We start from the raw sequence: 14,699 nt of genomic DNA, 5'->3' as shown, positions 1-14,699 counted from the left end.
GCCAAAGGCAAGAGTAGCAACGTGCCGTCGGACAGCCAAGCCAGAGAAAAGTAAGTTTTATTTATGGGGGAGGAAACCGCGGCTGTGAGGGAAGTTCATGAGCGGTCGGGGGCAGTCACACACGGAGCTGCGGTAGGGGAGGGCGCACGGCGCTACACTCAGCGGCATGGGGCTCTCTGCTCAGCGCTCTGCAAGGCTTGGAAAGTTGACTGCTTCATTTATTTGAAGGAAGATAGACATTTTGTCAGCGGGTTTTTCTTTTCGCTGTTGTTAGATGAAGCAGGGTTGGATTTCACACATAGTTTCTGCTTGAACCGGTTAATTTCAGCTTTTTATTCTGAATCCAGCAAGATCCTTCTCTTGTGATGTCTAGGCAGTTTTTTTCCCTGCTTGTTGTCTATTTCATTTAATTTCGAGCTGGTTATTCGTGTTGAACATTCATTTATGATTTTGCATTGGTTTACGTGTATTTTTATTTTACACGTGCATTCAGATGTTCCGGCTTGGTAACACTGAAGCAGTTTTGTAAACATGCGGAGCAAAACTAGAAATTGGCGATGGTCTGTAGGCTGTGGAAGCGGCAACGAAGTCCACGCATTTGACTGCTCGCAAGCCGCTGTGCGTTTTTGAGGTGTCGCTTCTTTTTTTTTTTTTTTTTAAACCAAGAGACAGTGTTGCGTTTGAATGCCACGCTCCGTGAGTCCAGTCACCGCTACAGCACATTAGACTTGTGACAGCAGACAGTCATCTTGTCTCCACATTTAGCGAAGCAGGAACAGGCGAGCCCGATTTTCATGTAGAGAAATTTCAGTTTTATATACCAGCAAGGAAAGACACGCGGTTTTTAAATGGAAATGCTTGTTATGACTGTGTTGCGCTTTGTGCCCACTGACAGAGGTCGTAAAACAGAGCTAATTAGGATTTTCCTTCATCACACCAATGGTTTTACATTGTAGAATTAAGACAGTTTTGCAGATGGATAAGTCAGTGACTGTGAAATATAGTTATATCAGAATTATTATATCCAACCAGGCTGCTACAAATACCTGAACTTATATATATGCACATAAGATACAACTCATAAATGCAATCTGCTTGTGTAAACCAACTGTTCCAAAACTAGGTGCAGAGAGACATGGCTGCTCAGTACATTTTGGGCTCCCAGGGTCAGATGGTCAGTGAGCAGGGATCATAGATCAGCTCCCACTGTGAAGGAGGGGCATGTATCTATTGATGATATGCCTTCAACTGTGAACTGACAAAAACATTTACAGTCAGTCTTCTCCTGTGGTTAGGACCTCTCCTACTGACAGAGAAGGAGAGAGTTATGGTATGACATAACTGTACAGTGATAAAGTTACACTGCATTGCATGTAACTTGTATTTTTCACTTGTTGCCCCCTATGAGAGTCCTTTAAGGTTATTTATTCTGGCAAGATGTCCACAAAAGACTAGATTAATGATCTCACCTCAACTCCCAGCTACTGCTGCTCATTTATTGTGTCTTTTGAATCCAGTTCGCTCATGTTTGTCAACAGTGTGATTGAGTGTTGGGCTCCATCCCTTGAGCCCCATTCTTTATCCCCAATCGATATGAAGAGGATGGGACTGAGCAATGTGGTTCTATCGCTGCCTTATCCCATGCACTGACAGAGGCAGAGATGGAAAGCTTCCTTCAGGCCTGGAAGATATTCTGTGTGAACACATGTAAGCGCACGTGCATGTGTGTGTGTGTGTGTGTGTGTGTGTGTGTGTGTGTGTGTGTGTGTGTGTGTGTGTGTGTGTGTGTGTGTGTGTGTGAATGCATGTAGGTGATTATCTTTTTGGTAAAAACATAGCAGATACTTACTTCGTTGAAGTGTAGTAGTGCAGAAGACCCCTGACACTTTGTTCTACCTGTGATGAGGAGACTTCAGTTCACATTTTCAGACATGCTGTGTTAATGTGGCCTATAAGTGGATTACCTACTGCCCTTAAAGGAAACATCTACCGAAACATTGTTCATAAATGTAACAGACATGTTCTTTCATAGGTAAAGACCCACATTTTCTGAGCTACACTGGAAGTTTAACATGCATGGGTGTTTGACTTTGTGTGATTAAAATAATACTTTTGTGCTGTTGAGCATGACTTTTAACATTTCAGCCACAAATGCCACGTTTCTTTATAATAAATGAACCATCTACTGTGGTATTTTCTGATAATATCAGGGATTCATCTTTTATTTATTTATTTATTTATTAATTTATTTAACAGCCAATCATATACATGCCTGTTCTGTATAGGAAACAAGGTGTCTCTTAGATCAAACTAGGCGAGTTCTTTCTTGCAGACACAAAACTTTTTATATCTTGCTGTTTGACATTGTATTCAATTTAGACTTCCATGTTGTTGCAGATCAATTTGTTATCTGTTTACATTTCAAGGCAAGAGTGATGTTTCGTTGTTACTGTTACTGCCAAGGCCACGACAAAAGAAAGGACTGGGTGTCAAGAAGACGTCAGATGAAAAGGCAGTGAAAGGCAAAAATCAAGCAAGGCAGAGTTTCATTTGTCTCTTAACAAGCAGCCTTGTTTATCAGTGGTGTGTATCAGAGAAGCAGAGCGGGCCCAGCGCTGCCGAAGCTTCAGTTGTTTCTCATTTCTGCAGCACAGCGGGGGATCAGAGAGTGGGAGAGACAGAGGGCAACAACAGATTGAGGGGAAGAAGGAGGAGGGGAGAGAGCAGGACTGAGGGAATTTGCTGGATCATTAGTTTACAGTCTTGTAGTATTGACCTCAGAATGGACCCCCGCAGACAGAGGACTCTGGCGTCTCGCCCGTGTAGAAGTAGAGGAGCCCTAAATGCAACTGACCTCTGTGCAGCTCCGATCACTGGCGTGTGTGTGTGCAGTGAGCATCTGATTTGTGTGGTGTGTCCCTCCTTCAGATGCATTTTTGGAGCATACTTTTATGCCTCCCCAGTGCTTTATAAAATTGCAGATTCCTAAATGTTTATCTGGTGGTTTTGCAGTTTGCACACTTGGAGATAAAATGTTATATAGCATGATAAAAATCTTGCTTCAGGAGAGAGTCAGAGAATGTAGCACTTCTTTTGAAAGACTCCACATTAAATACTGTGCAGAATCTGCCTGAGATCACCAAACAAAATAAAGGAAGCCTCATTTTCTCTCTAATGAAAAACTGTGTGGACACTTACTGTCTCTGTGTCCACACTTTCTGATTGCCACCTACTGTCTTGCATATAACGTCTTTGATCTATGTTGTATCCTGTATGTTATTATATATATATTACATTAGAATACACCAAAGGGAATTAGCCCCGAAGTGGACATTTAGTGCATAATTTACCTTAAATCGTTACATTTAGGATCATTTACCTGACATTTCTCCAGGTTGTGTATCATTTACAACATAGATTACATGGTAAGGAAATACTGACTGCGCAAAATATTAGAAACACATTTAATGAAGTGCACTGAAGATGTGGCTAAAGCTGTGATCACTTATTGATTTCCTTTATTTAATCTGTATCCTTCACAGAGGAGGATATGGAAATAAAGAGAAACAGATGCATAAGAAAAAGATGTTTTAAAGGATCGGTCTACCCAAACTACATAAATAAACATAAACATATTGTCCCATTTACCCCTAATGGTATCACGCCTCGCAGATAGTTCCAGTTGGTTTTGCCACAATTGTGAAATATCCGCTTCTGAAAATATTGCAGTGGCAACGTGATGCTCAAAGCTGCAAAAATGACATTTTCAGGACTCAACAGAAACATGTCTGTCAAGAAACAATGTCCCTGACATAGCCCGCTATAGTTTTGATTGGGACTATTTCTTCAAAGGAAAAATAGTCCCTCTGTTTGCAGAAAGGTCTGTGGATTATACTGAGTAACAGGGACTTCTGCACATAAAACTGTCTGCATGGCTAGATACCAGTGGTGGTAGGTGAGAAAAAAAAAGTATTTTATGATTTGGGCAAACTGATCCTTTAAAGTTTAAGATGACAGAGATGTGAGTTGCACAACTGGAGCTACAACTCAGAATCCAGAAAATGTCTGTAGTATTTTATATCTCACTGAGTTTTTTTTAATAAAGTCCTGACATGCTCATATTCTTTTATATGTTTTCCTTGTACATCACCTCTGTGTGTTTGTGTGTGTTTCAGGATTATAGAAAATCTGAGGCAGTTTCTATACATATGTGCCTTTAGTGAACACTCTCTCCGTGGGTCTCAGACAGCAGCACTGTTCAGGTCTCTTCTCTCTCGCTCTCCCTCTCTGGCTCTACCTGTGTTACGGTCTGCACTTGATTTTGATTCGTAGTGACACTACACGACCACTGACTGTGTACTGCAGTTGTTCAACGAGTGTAGGTTTCAGTCACTGGCAGTTAGAGGACACATTCCACATAGTTCTGGGATTGTGGTCCTGAGTGAGTTGCATTGCAGCACATAGTACACATTCCTTTTTTTCCCTTTTCTGTGCATGTAGTTAATCATGGAACAAACTCTGCCTAAAATCCAAACACATGCTTGCAAGTCTTCTCCCTCCTCTCCATTTCTCTCACAGACTCATACAGCGTATATCTGTGTTGTGTTTTTATTTGTTTTTGACACATGATATTAATAAGCACAAACTGTAAAAGCAGAGTTGTTAAATATCCAACTATCATTAAATGTCATTGTTGTTCAATCTGTAGTTCGGGTGGCAGCCATCAGTCTGGTGCAGACTCAAGCATTTCTGGTGCTTTAAGGATCATCATTCTGCACACACACACACACACACACACACACACACACACACACACACACACACACACACACACACACACACACACACACACACACACACACACACACACAGCTACTTCTGAACCTAGACACCTCAGAATCCTGCCAGGAGGCTGCCAATGCAGCATTGCGCAGACTGAGGCATAGCAATGCATGCTGGGAGTGTTTATCCGACAGAAGCAATTCAGGCTGCCACTCTGGTTCTGACAGTGAGTCACGTTACAGGAGAACTACAATAAAAATAGAGCAGTATCTCACATGCACACACACGCACACGCACAGACACACACACACACACACTGTATGCTCTCAGTGCCTTGCCTCGGCAGGGCAGGGAGTCTGATTTTGTTTTTGCCAGCTGCCACCTGATGAATGTAATTGATGAGTTTTTTCTTTCTGCATTTCAGTGTCCTTGAGAAATGACAGAGGCACACTCATTAGCAGAAAGAGAAAGAAAGATCATTTGTTAGAGCATGAACAAAAGAATGTAGCCAGAGGATAAACATATGTTGCTGGTCAGCTTGGCGGGTAAAGTGAGAGGCTGAGTGTGGAAAATGAGCTTCAAACTTGAATGCTGGGAAAACAAATTTAAAATTCAACACAAGTTCAACAGTTAAGAAATTTAAAAATGGAAAAGAAGGAGTGAATGAAAGAAAGCCAAAAAAGGAAAGGAAGAGTTTTTGTGTCCAGGTCGGACAAGGTCAGGTGATATCCTGCTGAACCTCGTGGTCTAATGCTCCATAATGGCAGCATGTCGGGCCTCTGCACTCTGCGCACATCTCACCCTCTCTGTGGTTCACTTACAGTGGTAAGTGGCCACACCTGGTTCTGTTGGCTTACATCCAGTGACGGAGTAAAAAACCCAGATGAGAAACCCCTCACCCCCATTATACATAAGACCCACATAGCTGGTCTCAAGCTGCTCCTCCCTGTTTAAGTCAACAAAGAACAATATAAAAGAGCATGATTATGTGTGGGTGTGTGTCTGTATCCTCTTTTTGGTGCTTTGGGTCAATGGAGAGCATACTACGTGTAGAAGTCTGTAAGCCCATCTGAGCTGTCTGCTTACAGCACTTTCCCCATATGTTTCATCCCTCAAAATCAACCTCCATCTGTCTGTCATGCTGCCTGCGTGAATGTGAACTACAACATCCAGTGATCATTATACAGCTAATAGCCTCTCCAGCTCTCACGGGACACTTGCGAACAACTGCGAGAACCCAGAAAACTGTCACCGCTCTCTATTGTTGTCTTTCACCAACACTGACGGTCAGTGAAAGACGTCGACTTAAAACTGCTGACAGTGTATTTAATCCTCACAGCAGTTTAGATTAGCATCAGCCTGGGATTACAAGAAAACCAGAAAAGAAACGTTGCCTCTGATTTCTGTTTTTTTTTTTCTTTCTGGTTACACACAGCTGTCTTCAAAAAAAAAAAAGTGATGATGACAGTTTGACAAGGCTCTGATAGAAAACACTTTTTAACCTGCTAAACACATAGAGGCTGTTAAAAGTCCTCTTTTATCTGCTGGCATCCCTCCTAGTCTCTCTCTTATCCCTGCTGCCAGAGATGTAACTTGCCACAGAACTGCTATCAAAGCAGCAGCCTCTTATTGAGCTGTGTGAGGCGGGGGGAGACAGCCTCTGATCGACGCAGGCGAAAAAAGGGGTGACGTGTCAATCAACAGACAGGACCCTGTAGAAGGCACCCTCACAGGACACCTTGGGGTCCTTGGGAAGGATCGATGTGACAAAAGGCCTCCGTCGGCATCAGATAGCACGTGGGAAAAGGAGGGGAAGAGAGGAGGAGAGGGCACAGCATCCTGAAAGTCTTTTATCACTCCCCTCAAAAGATGGAGGGTACGGATGAGTGAGTTTATCACCCGGCGCTGGTCCCTTAGGACCCCATGGGTGTCCCTGAATGCTTCTGTTTTAATTAGAAACACACCAACACATCATATCTTTCTCTTCTCTTCTCTTCTCTTCTCTTCTCTTCTCTTCTCTTCTCTTCTCTTCTCTTCTCTTCTCTTCTTGTGGAGGAACCCACTCCTCCTCTCTGCAATAGTTGTAGTGCATCAGGTTTGTCTATGGGATTGAGATACTGACATTTGGGGGGTGGAGGATTCAGATGAGTGCACTGTGGATGAGTATGAGACACGACGCAGAGAGGGGGGAATTTCATGGTATGCTTTGCCGACCATGACTGGAAACTACAATCCATGCTGCCAGGCTTTGTTCATGTTGTTAGTGGTAGCACTTGTGGTTTTGTCAGGAAGTTTTTTGTTGCCCGTGGTGACACCAAATATGCACAGCTTTGCTCCAAACCACAGCACGGTAGGGACGCTCTCCCTCAAAGCGTTTCCTGTAACCTGAGAGCTGCAGCCAAAAGTAAAGGCTGTGGAAAGTGGTGGAAACAACACTTACCACCTATAGGCTCAGTGGAAGAGAGTTTTTACATTTCAAGCATTTTTGTCAGAATTAATTTAGCATCCTCGTTTATTTATATCACCCCTACAGTTGTGTATATTTATAATCTTTTCCCCAATTTTTATCAGCGTGTTTGCGCTGTGTCACATTCACTTTTACAGTATGAGTGCTGCTGCTCTTGTGCTCACTAGTGTAACTTGCCTTGCTGTTGTGTCATAGTGTAACTGCAGATGCTGCTGTGCTTCCCCTGCCTGCCGAGTATAGTGGAGGTTGGTTGGAGGCCTCTCTGCTGATATTCCTCCATCATTGATATGCAAGCCGCATCGCACAGGCGCTAGCGCAAGGTTAAGCATGCGTGACGGCCAGGCTTAGGAACTGCTTCAGACACTTTCTCTCTGTATCCCTCTCACTCTCTCCTGCACATGCAAACACACTTTTCTTTTGCTGCTCCTCCTCTCTGCATAGCCCTCCGCTCTTCTGCGTCTTGCTCTCAATTGTCCCCTGTCTGTTTGGTAAAGTTAAGTCAGAGTTCTTCACTTTAATTCTCCATAAATGCACTGTCCCTACATGACCACACACAAGCTGTCTGTCCACTGATCCTTATGAAGTCCACAATGACATTTTCTCCCCCTTGAATGCACAGCAGTATATCCCCCTCGCTTAGGATTTAAATTGCTGACACAGAGTTCTTGACTTTTTAAGGTCTACTTAATGCCATTTCTGAACCATAGAGAAGCAGATGCAGAGCAGGGCAACAGTGAAGCTGTTCAGCAGGATGTGTTGGAAAATGTACAACTTGTACATGTTTTTTGTCTTTACTAGGCGTGTGTATGTGTGTTTTTTTTTTCTTTTTATTAAATGGTATTATTCATTTACAGACATCTCGGTGCATAAATTTTACTGCTAATTTGTACAACTTTATGTTGCAGCAAGATGTATTTCTCTAAATGGTTAGTCATTCATTTATACTTCCTCCAGAGCCTCTGTGCAGGCCTTAATAGCCTCACATTCTTCCCCAAATTGCTTTAGATTGCCTTCATCTGTATCAGTTTTTTTATCTCATCTCGAAGCTTTGTTGTTCAAAAGAATAGAGGCCTATTAGAGCCCTGTAGAAAGGAATTCTAATCCTATAAGATTAGAGCAGTGGTGTCCTCCCAGTCGTCTCCTTCTCCCTCTGGTTTTGTTGGAGTTGCTGCTGATTGTGGAATGTTGCATTGTGTGAGCTGAACAATGACGGTGCGCCGCTGGACGGTCTGCGGAGCTGGCCAGAGAGGACCGGGTCCCAGGCTGTCACATTCCAGGTCCTGAATACTGTACGACAGGGAGCGTCGGCAAAGCTCATTTAGGCGAGGAAACACCTTAGCACTACTGTGTTTGTGTGCCCAAGTGAGAGAAAAGAAAGCAGAGCATTTGTATAAAAGAGAAAGAAAGATGGTCATCAAATAAAACAAAAACTGCTGAATAAAACTGCACACAGTGATATGATTCTGGCTTTGAGTAAGTTACATGGACATGCAGGGGAGATGACTGAGGGGCTGCACCCCATTTCTGTCAGCGAGGATAGACAAAAAATTTGGAGAACAGAAATTGGGTGCAGCCCTTCAGTCATCTCCCCAGCATATCTATAGCATATGTGTTATTTTGGACACGGAGTACACAGGGCTGGAGTTGTTTTGTTTTTTTTTTTGGTTACATTTGCAACTGCTCAGTGTAGCCTGTAGCCTGTATAGTCACAACCCTTTGAACTCTCATCTTCCTGAGAAACTGTTAAAAATAGACTTTTTTTAGTTTAGACTAAAAGAATACAGTAATTAACTTTGTATGATTGCTAAGTGTTGCCATCAAACTCTAAGTTCTCTCTGTAAACAGCAGTTTAATATTCTGGGCTTTATGGCTGTGTTGCATTCAAGATTTACTGTAATAGCTTGTAGAGAAAGTTGAACAAGGAAAACACTCCTAAAAATCATTGGTGTTCTTTCAGCTGTGAAATTAAACAAACTCCCCACGAGAGGTGACTCAATCTAAACAAATCAAAGCCAATGAAATGGAACTCATATTAAGAAATTGATGGATTTGGCTCTGCTTTTATTTGATTTATCCACTTTACATGTTCTGCAAACAAATTTTACTTGTAGAAATTTTTCACCGGCTGAAACTTATGTGTAAATAACGGATTTTTATATAAAGGACGCAACTGGATTTTTGCTCAGTTAGGTTGTTGGTAAACAGTGAGCCTACCCATCATGCTCGCTCCCCATCTCTTTCTTCTTCCTCTCTCTGATAAGCTGGCATTTCCTGTTATCTCAGCCCTGGGTATTGTTGTCTGCTCTGTGAGACAGTAGAGTCTTTGCACTGCTGACAGAACAAGAACTGTTTCACTTTGTCTGATTGTGCCTGTATCAGGCAGGGGTGGGTGGTGGCGGTGGTGGTAGGGTGCTTCCTTTTTATTGTATTGTCTGTTCGAGTCTTAATTGCAGCTGCACTAATTTGCTGTTTTCAAGATGCGAGTGGGGGAGTGTATCCTGCTGGAGCTGCCACCAGTCAGTCAGTATATTCTGGTACACACCATCCACTGAACCCACAGTCAGTTTTTTTCACTGATACAATAACACAAAGAAAAATGATGAATTTATCAATAGTTATCAGTTATCAGGTCTGTATCGACACTGATAACTAATCCAGTTCATCGGACTGATGCATACATGTTATTTTGTTTGCATGTTTGCAAGTTTTACTTTCTGTTTGACTTTATACTATTTTTTTCATGCTCCACAAATTTGATGATAACCAGTTTTGGGTGTAGCCTATGGGGAACACAGTGTGTGCTGTACTTACAACACTGGGTGGGGGTTTGCAGCTACAGTTGGACTTGTGGTTATATTATCTTGATAAGCTGGCTGTTATCAGCCTTTGTCTTGTAGCTCGGGTTAAAGCAGAGTTTGTGTTTTTCTCTCATGCGTTATTCTCCTTCTTCATTATAGATCAAAACAGCATACAGTGGGTACGGAAAGTATTCAGACCCCTTTAAATTTTTCACTCTGATATATTGCAGCCATTTGCTAAAATCATTTAAGTTCATTTTTTTCCTCAATGTACACACAGCACCCCATATTGACAGAGAAACACAAAATTGTTGAAATTTTTGCAGATTTATTAAAAAAGAAAAACTGAAATATCACACAGCCATAAGTATTCAGACCCTTTGCTCAGTATTTAGTAGAAGCACCCTTTTGACCAGGTGTTTTTAGCAAACTCCATGCAGGCTTTCATGTGTCCTGCACTGAGGAGAGGCTTCCTTCGGGCCACTCTGCCATAAAGCCCCGACTGGTGGAGGGCTGCAGTGATGGTTGGCTTTCTAGAATTTTCTCCCATCTCCCGACTGCATCTCTGGAGCTCAGCCACAGTGATCTTTGGGTTTTTCTTTACCTCTCTCACCAAGGCTCTTCTCCCCCAATTGCTCAGTTTGGCCGGACGGTCAGCTCTAGGAAGGGTTCTGGTCATCCCAAACGTCTTCCATTTAAGGATTATGGAGGTCACTGTGCTCTTAGGAACCTTAAGTGCAGCAGAAATTTTTTTGTAACCTTGGTCAGATTTGTGCCTTGCCACAATTCTGTCTCTGAGCTCTTCAGGCAGTTCCTTTGACCTCATGATTCTCATTTGCTCTGACATGCACTGTGAGCTGTAAGGTCTTATATAGACAGGTGTGTGGCCTTCCTAATCAAGTCCAATCAGTATAATCAAACACAGCTGGACTCCAATGAAGGTGTAGAACCATCTCAAGGATGATCAGAAGAAATGGACAGCACCTGAGTTAAATATATGAGGGTCACAGCAAAGGGTCTGAATACTTATGGCCGTGTGATATTTCAGTTTTTCTTTTTTAATAAACCTGCAAAAATTTCAACAATTTCGTGTTTCTCTGTCAATATGGGGTGCTGTGTGTACATTAATGAGGAAAAAAATGAACTTAAATGATTTTAGCAAATGGCTGCAATGTGAAAAATTTAAGGGGGTCTGAATACTTTCTGTACCCACTGTATATCACATATCAGCAACTCTGTAGTGCACTCTAGATGACTGATTATTCACTCCACAAAAATCAACTAATGTTTGCTGTTTATTTTTGTTTTGTTTTGTTTTTTTTGTTTGTTTGTTTGCTTTGTTTTGTTTTTTTTACTTTTTTACTACAAATGAGATACTTTCCAGGCTTTTAACCATTGGTCAAAACCACTGGTAAGATACATACAGCTCAGTAATGTAGATAAAAACTCTAAGACAATTTCTAACTCAAACATTATAGTCTTTGTCGCTTTAAAATTTGTCTTTCAAGTGCATGTTGTACAGCATTTATTTTCACCATGTATTGGACTGTCCCAAGGGTGGGGAGGGGGAGTGGAGGATTCTGGGATCTTTAGTTAATGAAAGGTAAACACAAGGTCTACTCTGAGGTGAGCCAAAGAATGCAGGACTCTTCCTCTCTGTCAGGATATGAGCTTCATTCTTTTGACTTATACTTTTAGGCATGACATTTCATCTTTCTGCTGGCAAATTCCTCTCTTTGCAGGAGGAATGTAAGTCAGAGCCGCTTCACTTTTTGCAGCCACATGTACAGTTTTATCTCTTTATCATGTGACAAATATCACAAACATTTCCTTTCGTTTTTGTCAGCTGATTGCAGGACAGACAGTATGATGCTGCGTGTCAACATCATTATCCCTGGAGTGCTATTAACTCATGTGACAGCATTTATCAGGCCACCTGCATAATGTCATAGAGATTTTATTTGTGCTGCCAGTCAGCCTCTCACACATTTCTGAAGCTGGCCAGCACCGTTCAACCTGAATGTTCTTAGCCAGCACAGGCTACACTGCTATTTGCCAAGCTGGTGTTGGAGCATTCGGGCCTGGGACCCAGCCAAAGCTCCACTAAGGGCTTTACTATGTGTTGTGGAAGTGAGAGGGATAAAGGCTACGATAAACATTTGCTCAACAAAGCAGCGTGTGAGACCATCTCAGTGGAGACAAAATGGGGAACACGAGCAGATAAAACACAGTTTATTTGACTATGAATGTCTCTCCTCAGGCTGTTTCCATGCGGGATTGTGACACCCGTTTTGTTAATCTTCAAAGCTGGAGCAAACTTTTCACTGCTCCTCCCAACTCTCAACTACGCGCCCAACTTGCAACTGAAGTCTACGCAGAGGCCAGTCATAGAATATACTTTATATGAATATCTCGATTCAAGTGCTCTGCCTTTAGCAGGAGCCATTAGAGGGACCCCAGGGGATGCCGTGGAAGGGTAATGGAGAATATAGATTTAACTTGTGACCATCAGCAAAAATACCAATTAGAAATGCATCAGCGAGCAGCCAGCAATAGAGCCAGAGCACACTGCCAGTTGGGGATTAATTGAAGGCATGTATTTGACTGAGAGATGGCAAGAAGTTGAAGGAATTTAATGGAAGTCTCTGTACAGTCTTATCTCACATTTAAGTAATAAATCATCTCAATGTTTGATGATAGCTTATTTCTTCAGCATGATAATAGAAACTCTGTCAACATGCGGGTTTTATATGATCACGCTCTATTGGGTAAATGACAACACAAAACATCTCAAAGGCATAATGACCAACTAGTTTTTGTCTTTATAAATTAAAAGGGGGAAAAAGTGCTTTTGCCTGCTGCGATTCAGCCTCCTATTCCTATAAAGTGTTTGCAAGTCGGGTTCAGTTCCACTCGTGCTAATGTTGAATTAAAGGGATGCGTCAGCCTAATACCAGCTCAATCCCTCTCAGAGATCCACCCTGATAAAGGTGTGTGACAGCAGCAGGCCTGTTCATAATGTTGTCCTTTTCAGGTTTGCTCACAGGCTTGCAGCATCACTCCTCTTCTGCGCCGTCCTGACCTCCCCTCACTGCGCTTCCCAGCTCCTTTCATTAATCATTTACTCTCTCCCTCCTCTCTCTGTCTCTCTCCATTCCTCTTTCTGCCCCCCCTTCTTCTCTCTCCTTGCTCCTTCTCTTCCTCTCTACCCTCCAGTCCTCTTGTTGCTGCTAATCTTTATCTCTTTATCTTTCTCTCCATCTCTACAGCTTTATCTCTGTGTTGACTGGTAAATTACCTTTATCTTTGTCCTTCCCTCAGTACTATCAATGTGTATCATTGCCTTTGCATTTCATGATCTCTCTCTTTTCTGGCTTTTTCTCTGTGCCTCTTTTAAACATTGTGTATGAGTTTTACTGTAGGTATCCCCATTTGCGTATGTGTGAATTGTATGCTCGTTGAAGAGTTAAAATAATAACTCAAACAAAGCAGCCACTGTAGGCAGCTAACACGCTTTCAAACAATTAATCCACTGGCACCTAGCTGTCCAGCTCCCCTGCACAGATTCATTAAAACTATACTTTTGCCTAATGAAAATGCATCAGGGATTAGTCCACTGGAGCCTGATTTTCCATATAAAGTGATTTGTCTATGATCCTGTCGCTGCACCTTTCTCAGACAAGGTGTGTGCATAAATAGCCATGTTTTGAAGATGCTCTTCACTGTATAAAGGCTCCATAATCCCCATGGTTGTTTGGGCTGTTGTTTTTTTTCCCTCTGTTGTTTTCATGAAGCCCTGCATATAAGATGAATTATTCAGCATTGTAATGGGTCTATATTTGTCGTTGTTTATCTTGCCTCAGTGCCCCCGCCACCCTCATCGCTGCCCCCACCAGCATCCCTCTCACAGCTTTCACTTGTCTGTCTGTCTGTCTGTCTGTCTGTCTGTCTGTCTGTCTGTCTGTCTGTCTGTCTGTCTGTCTGTGTCTGGCAAGCAGACCCGCAGAGGATGCTCCACTTTAATGAATGAAGTGAAGTCATTTAGCAAGCCTCTTAATGGCACATAAAGCCCCGCTGCTAGGCTTGATTAATCAGGGAAAGTGTTTGGCTGTCACATACAGGGCTGTCCTCAGCAGGGGCAGCAGTTTGATCGTTGGCGCTCCCTTTTATGGCGGGGTCCTTCTCTATTCTCGCCCAGAGTCTGGGGCCCAAGCTGCCAACGCTCTCCTCATCCACAGGTGGCTTCTGTTTGATGACGGTCTTTAGGAGGCTTGATTGGCGAGTTCAAGATGTCTCTGTAGACACTGGCTTGATGACGACGATAATGTTGATGATCTTACCTCTGAGTCAAAGACAGGGGTCTGTGTTGATCTTGTGACCTGGTGAGGTGTAGCTATCACAAAAGGACAGTGTGGTCGGTGAGCAAGGACACAAACAAAAAGGAGTAAACCTCTGTAAACAACCATATGATGATGAGCCATACTTGATTAGTATAAAGGGGTTGGACAAAAAAACAAAAACACAACATAGAATACAATTACATAACCCAGCAGTGTAAATACCCATATGTTAAAGCTATACTGATAAATCAACCAGGCCAATATATTGGAAGAAATTGCCATACAGAAATGCCAAATTATCAGGCCGGTATA

The 14,699-nt window shown here is 42.5% G+C and overlaps 1 protein-coding gene across 1 annotated transcript in view; it reads left to right on the top strand.

The window, feature by feature from the left end:
- Positions 1–14,699, top strand: part of si:ch211-130m23.3 (uncharacterized protein LOC558547 homolog) — a 53,599-nt gene that overhangs the window by 54 nt on the left and 38,846 nt on the right. The window contains exon 1 of the mRNA XM_041042538.1: positions 1–50. This exon is cut by the window's left edge and continues 54 nt beyond it. Within this exon, the coding sequence (XP_040898472.1) occupies positions 1–50 (50 nt within the window). The remainder of the gene's footprint in view (positions 51–14,699) is intronic.

This window comes from Toxotes jaculatrix, chromosome 7, assembly GCF_017976425.1.
Source record: "Toxotes jaculatrix isolate fToxJac2 chromosome 7, fToxJac2.pri, whole genome shotgun sequence".
NCBI lineage: Eukaryota > Metazoa > Chordata > Actinopteri > Toxotidae > Toxotes > Toxotes jaculatrix.
Note: the sequence above shows the minus strand (reverse complement) of the source record. Positions and strands in the feature narration are given on the sequence as shown.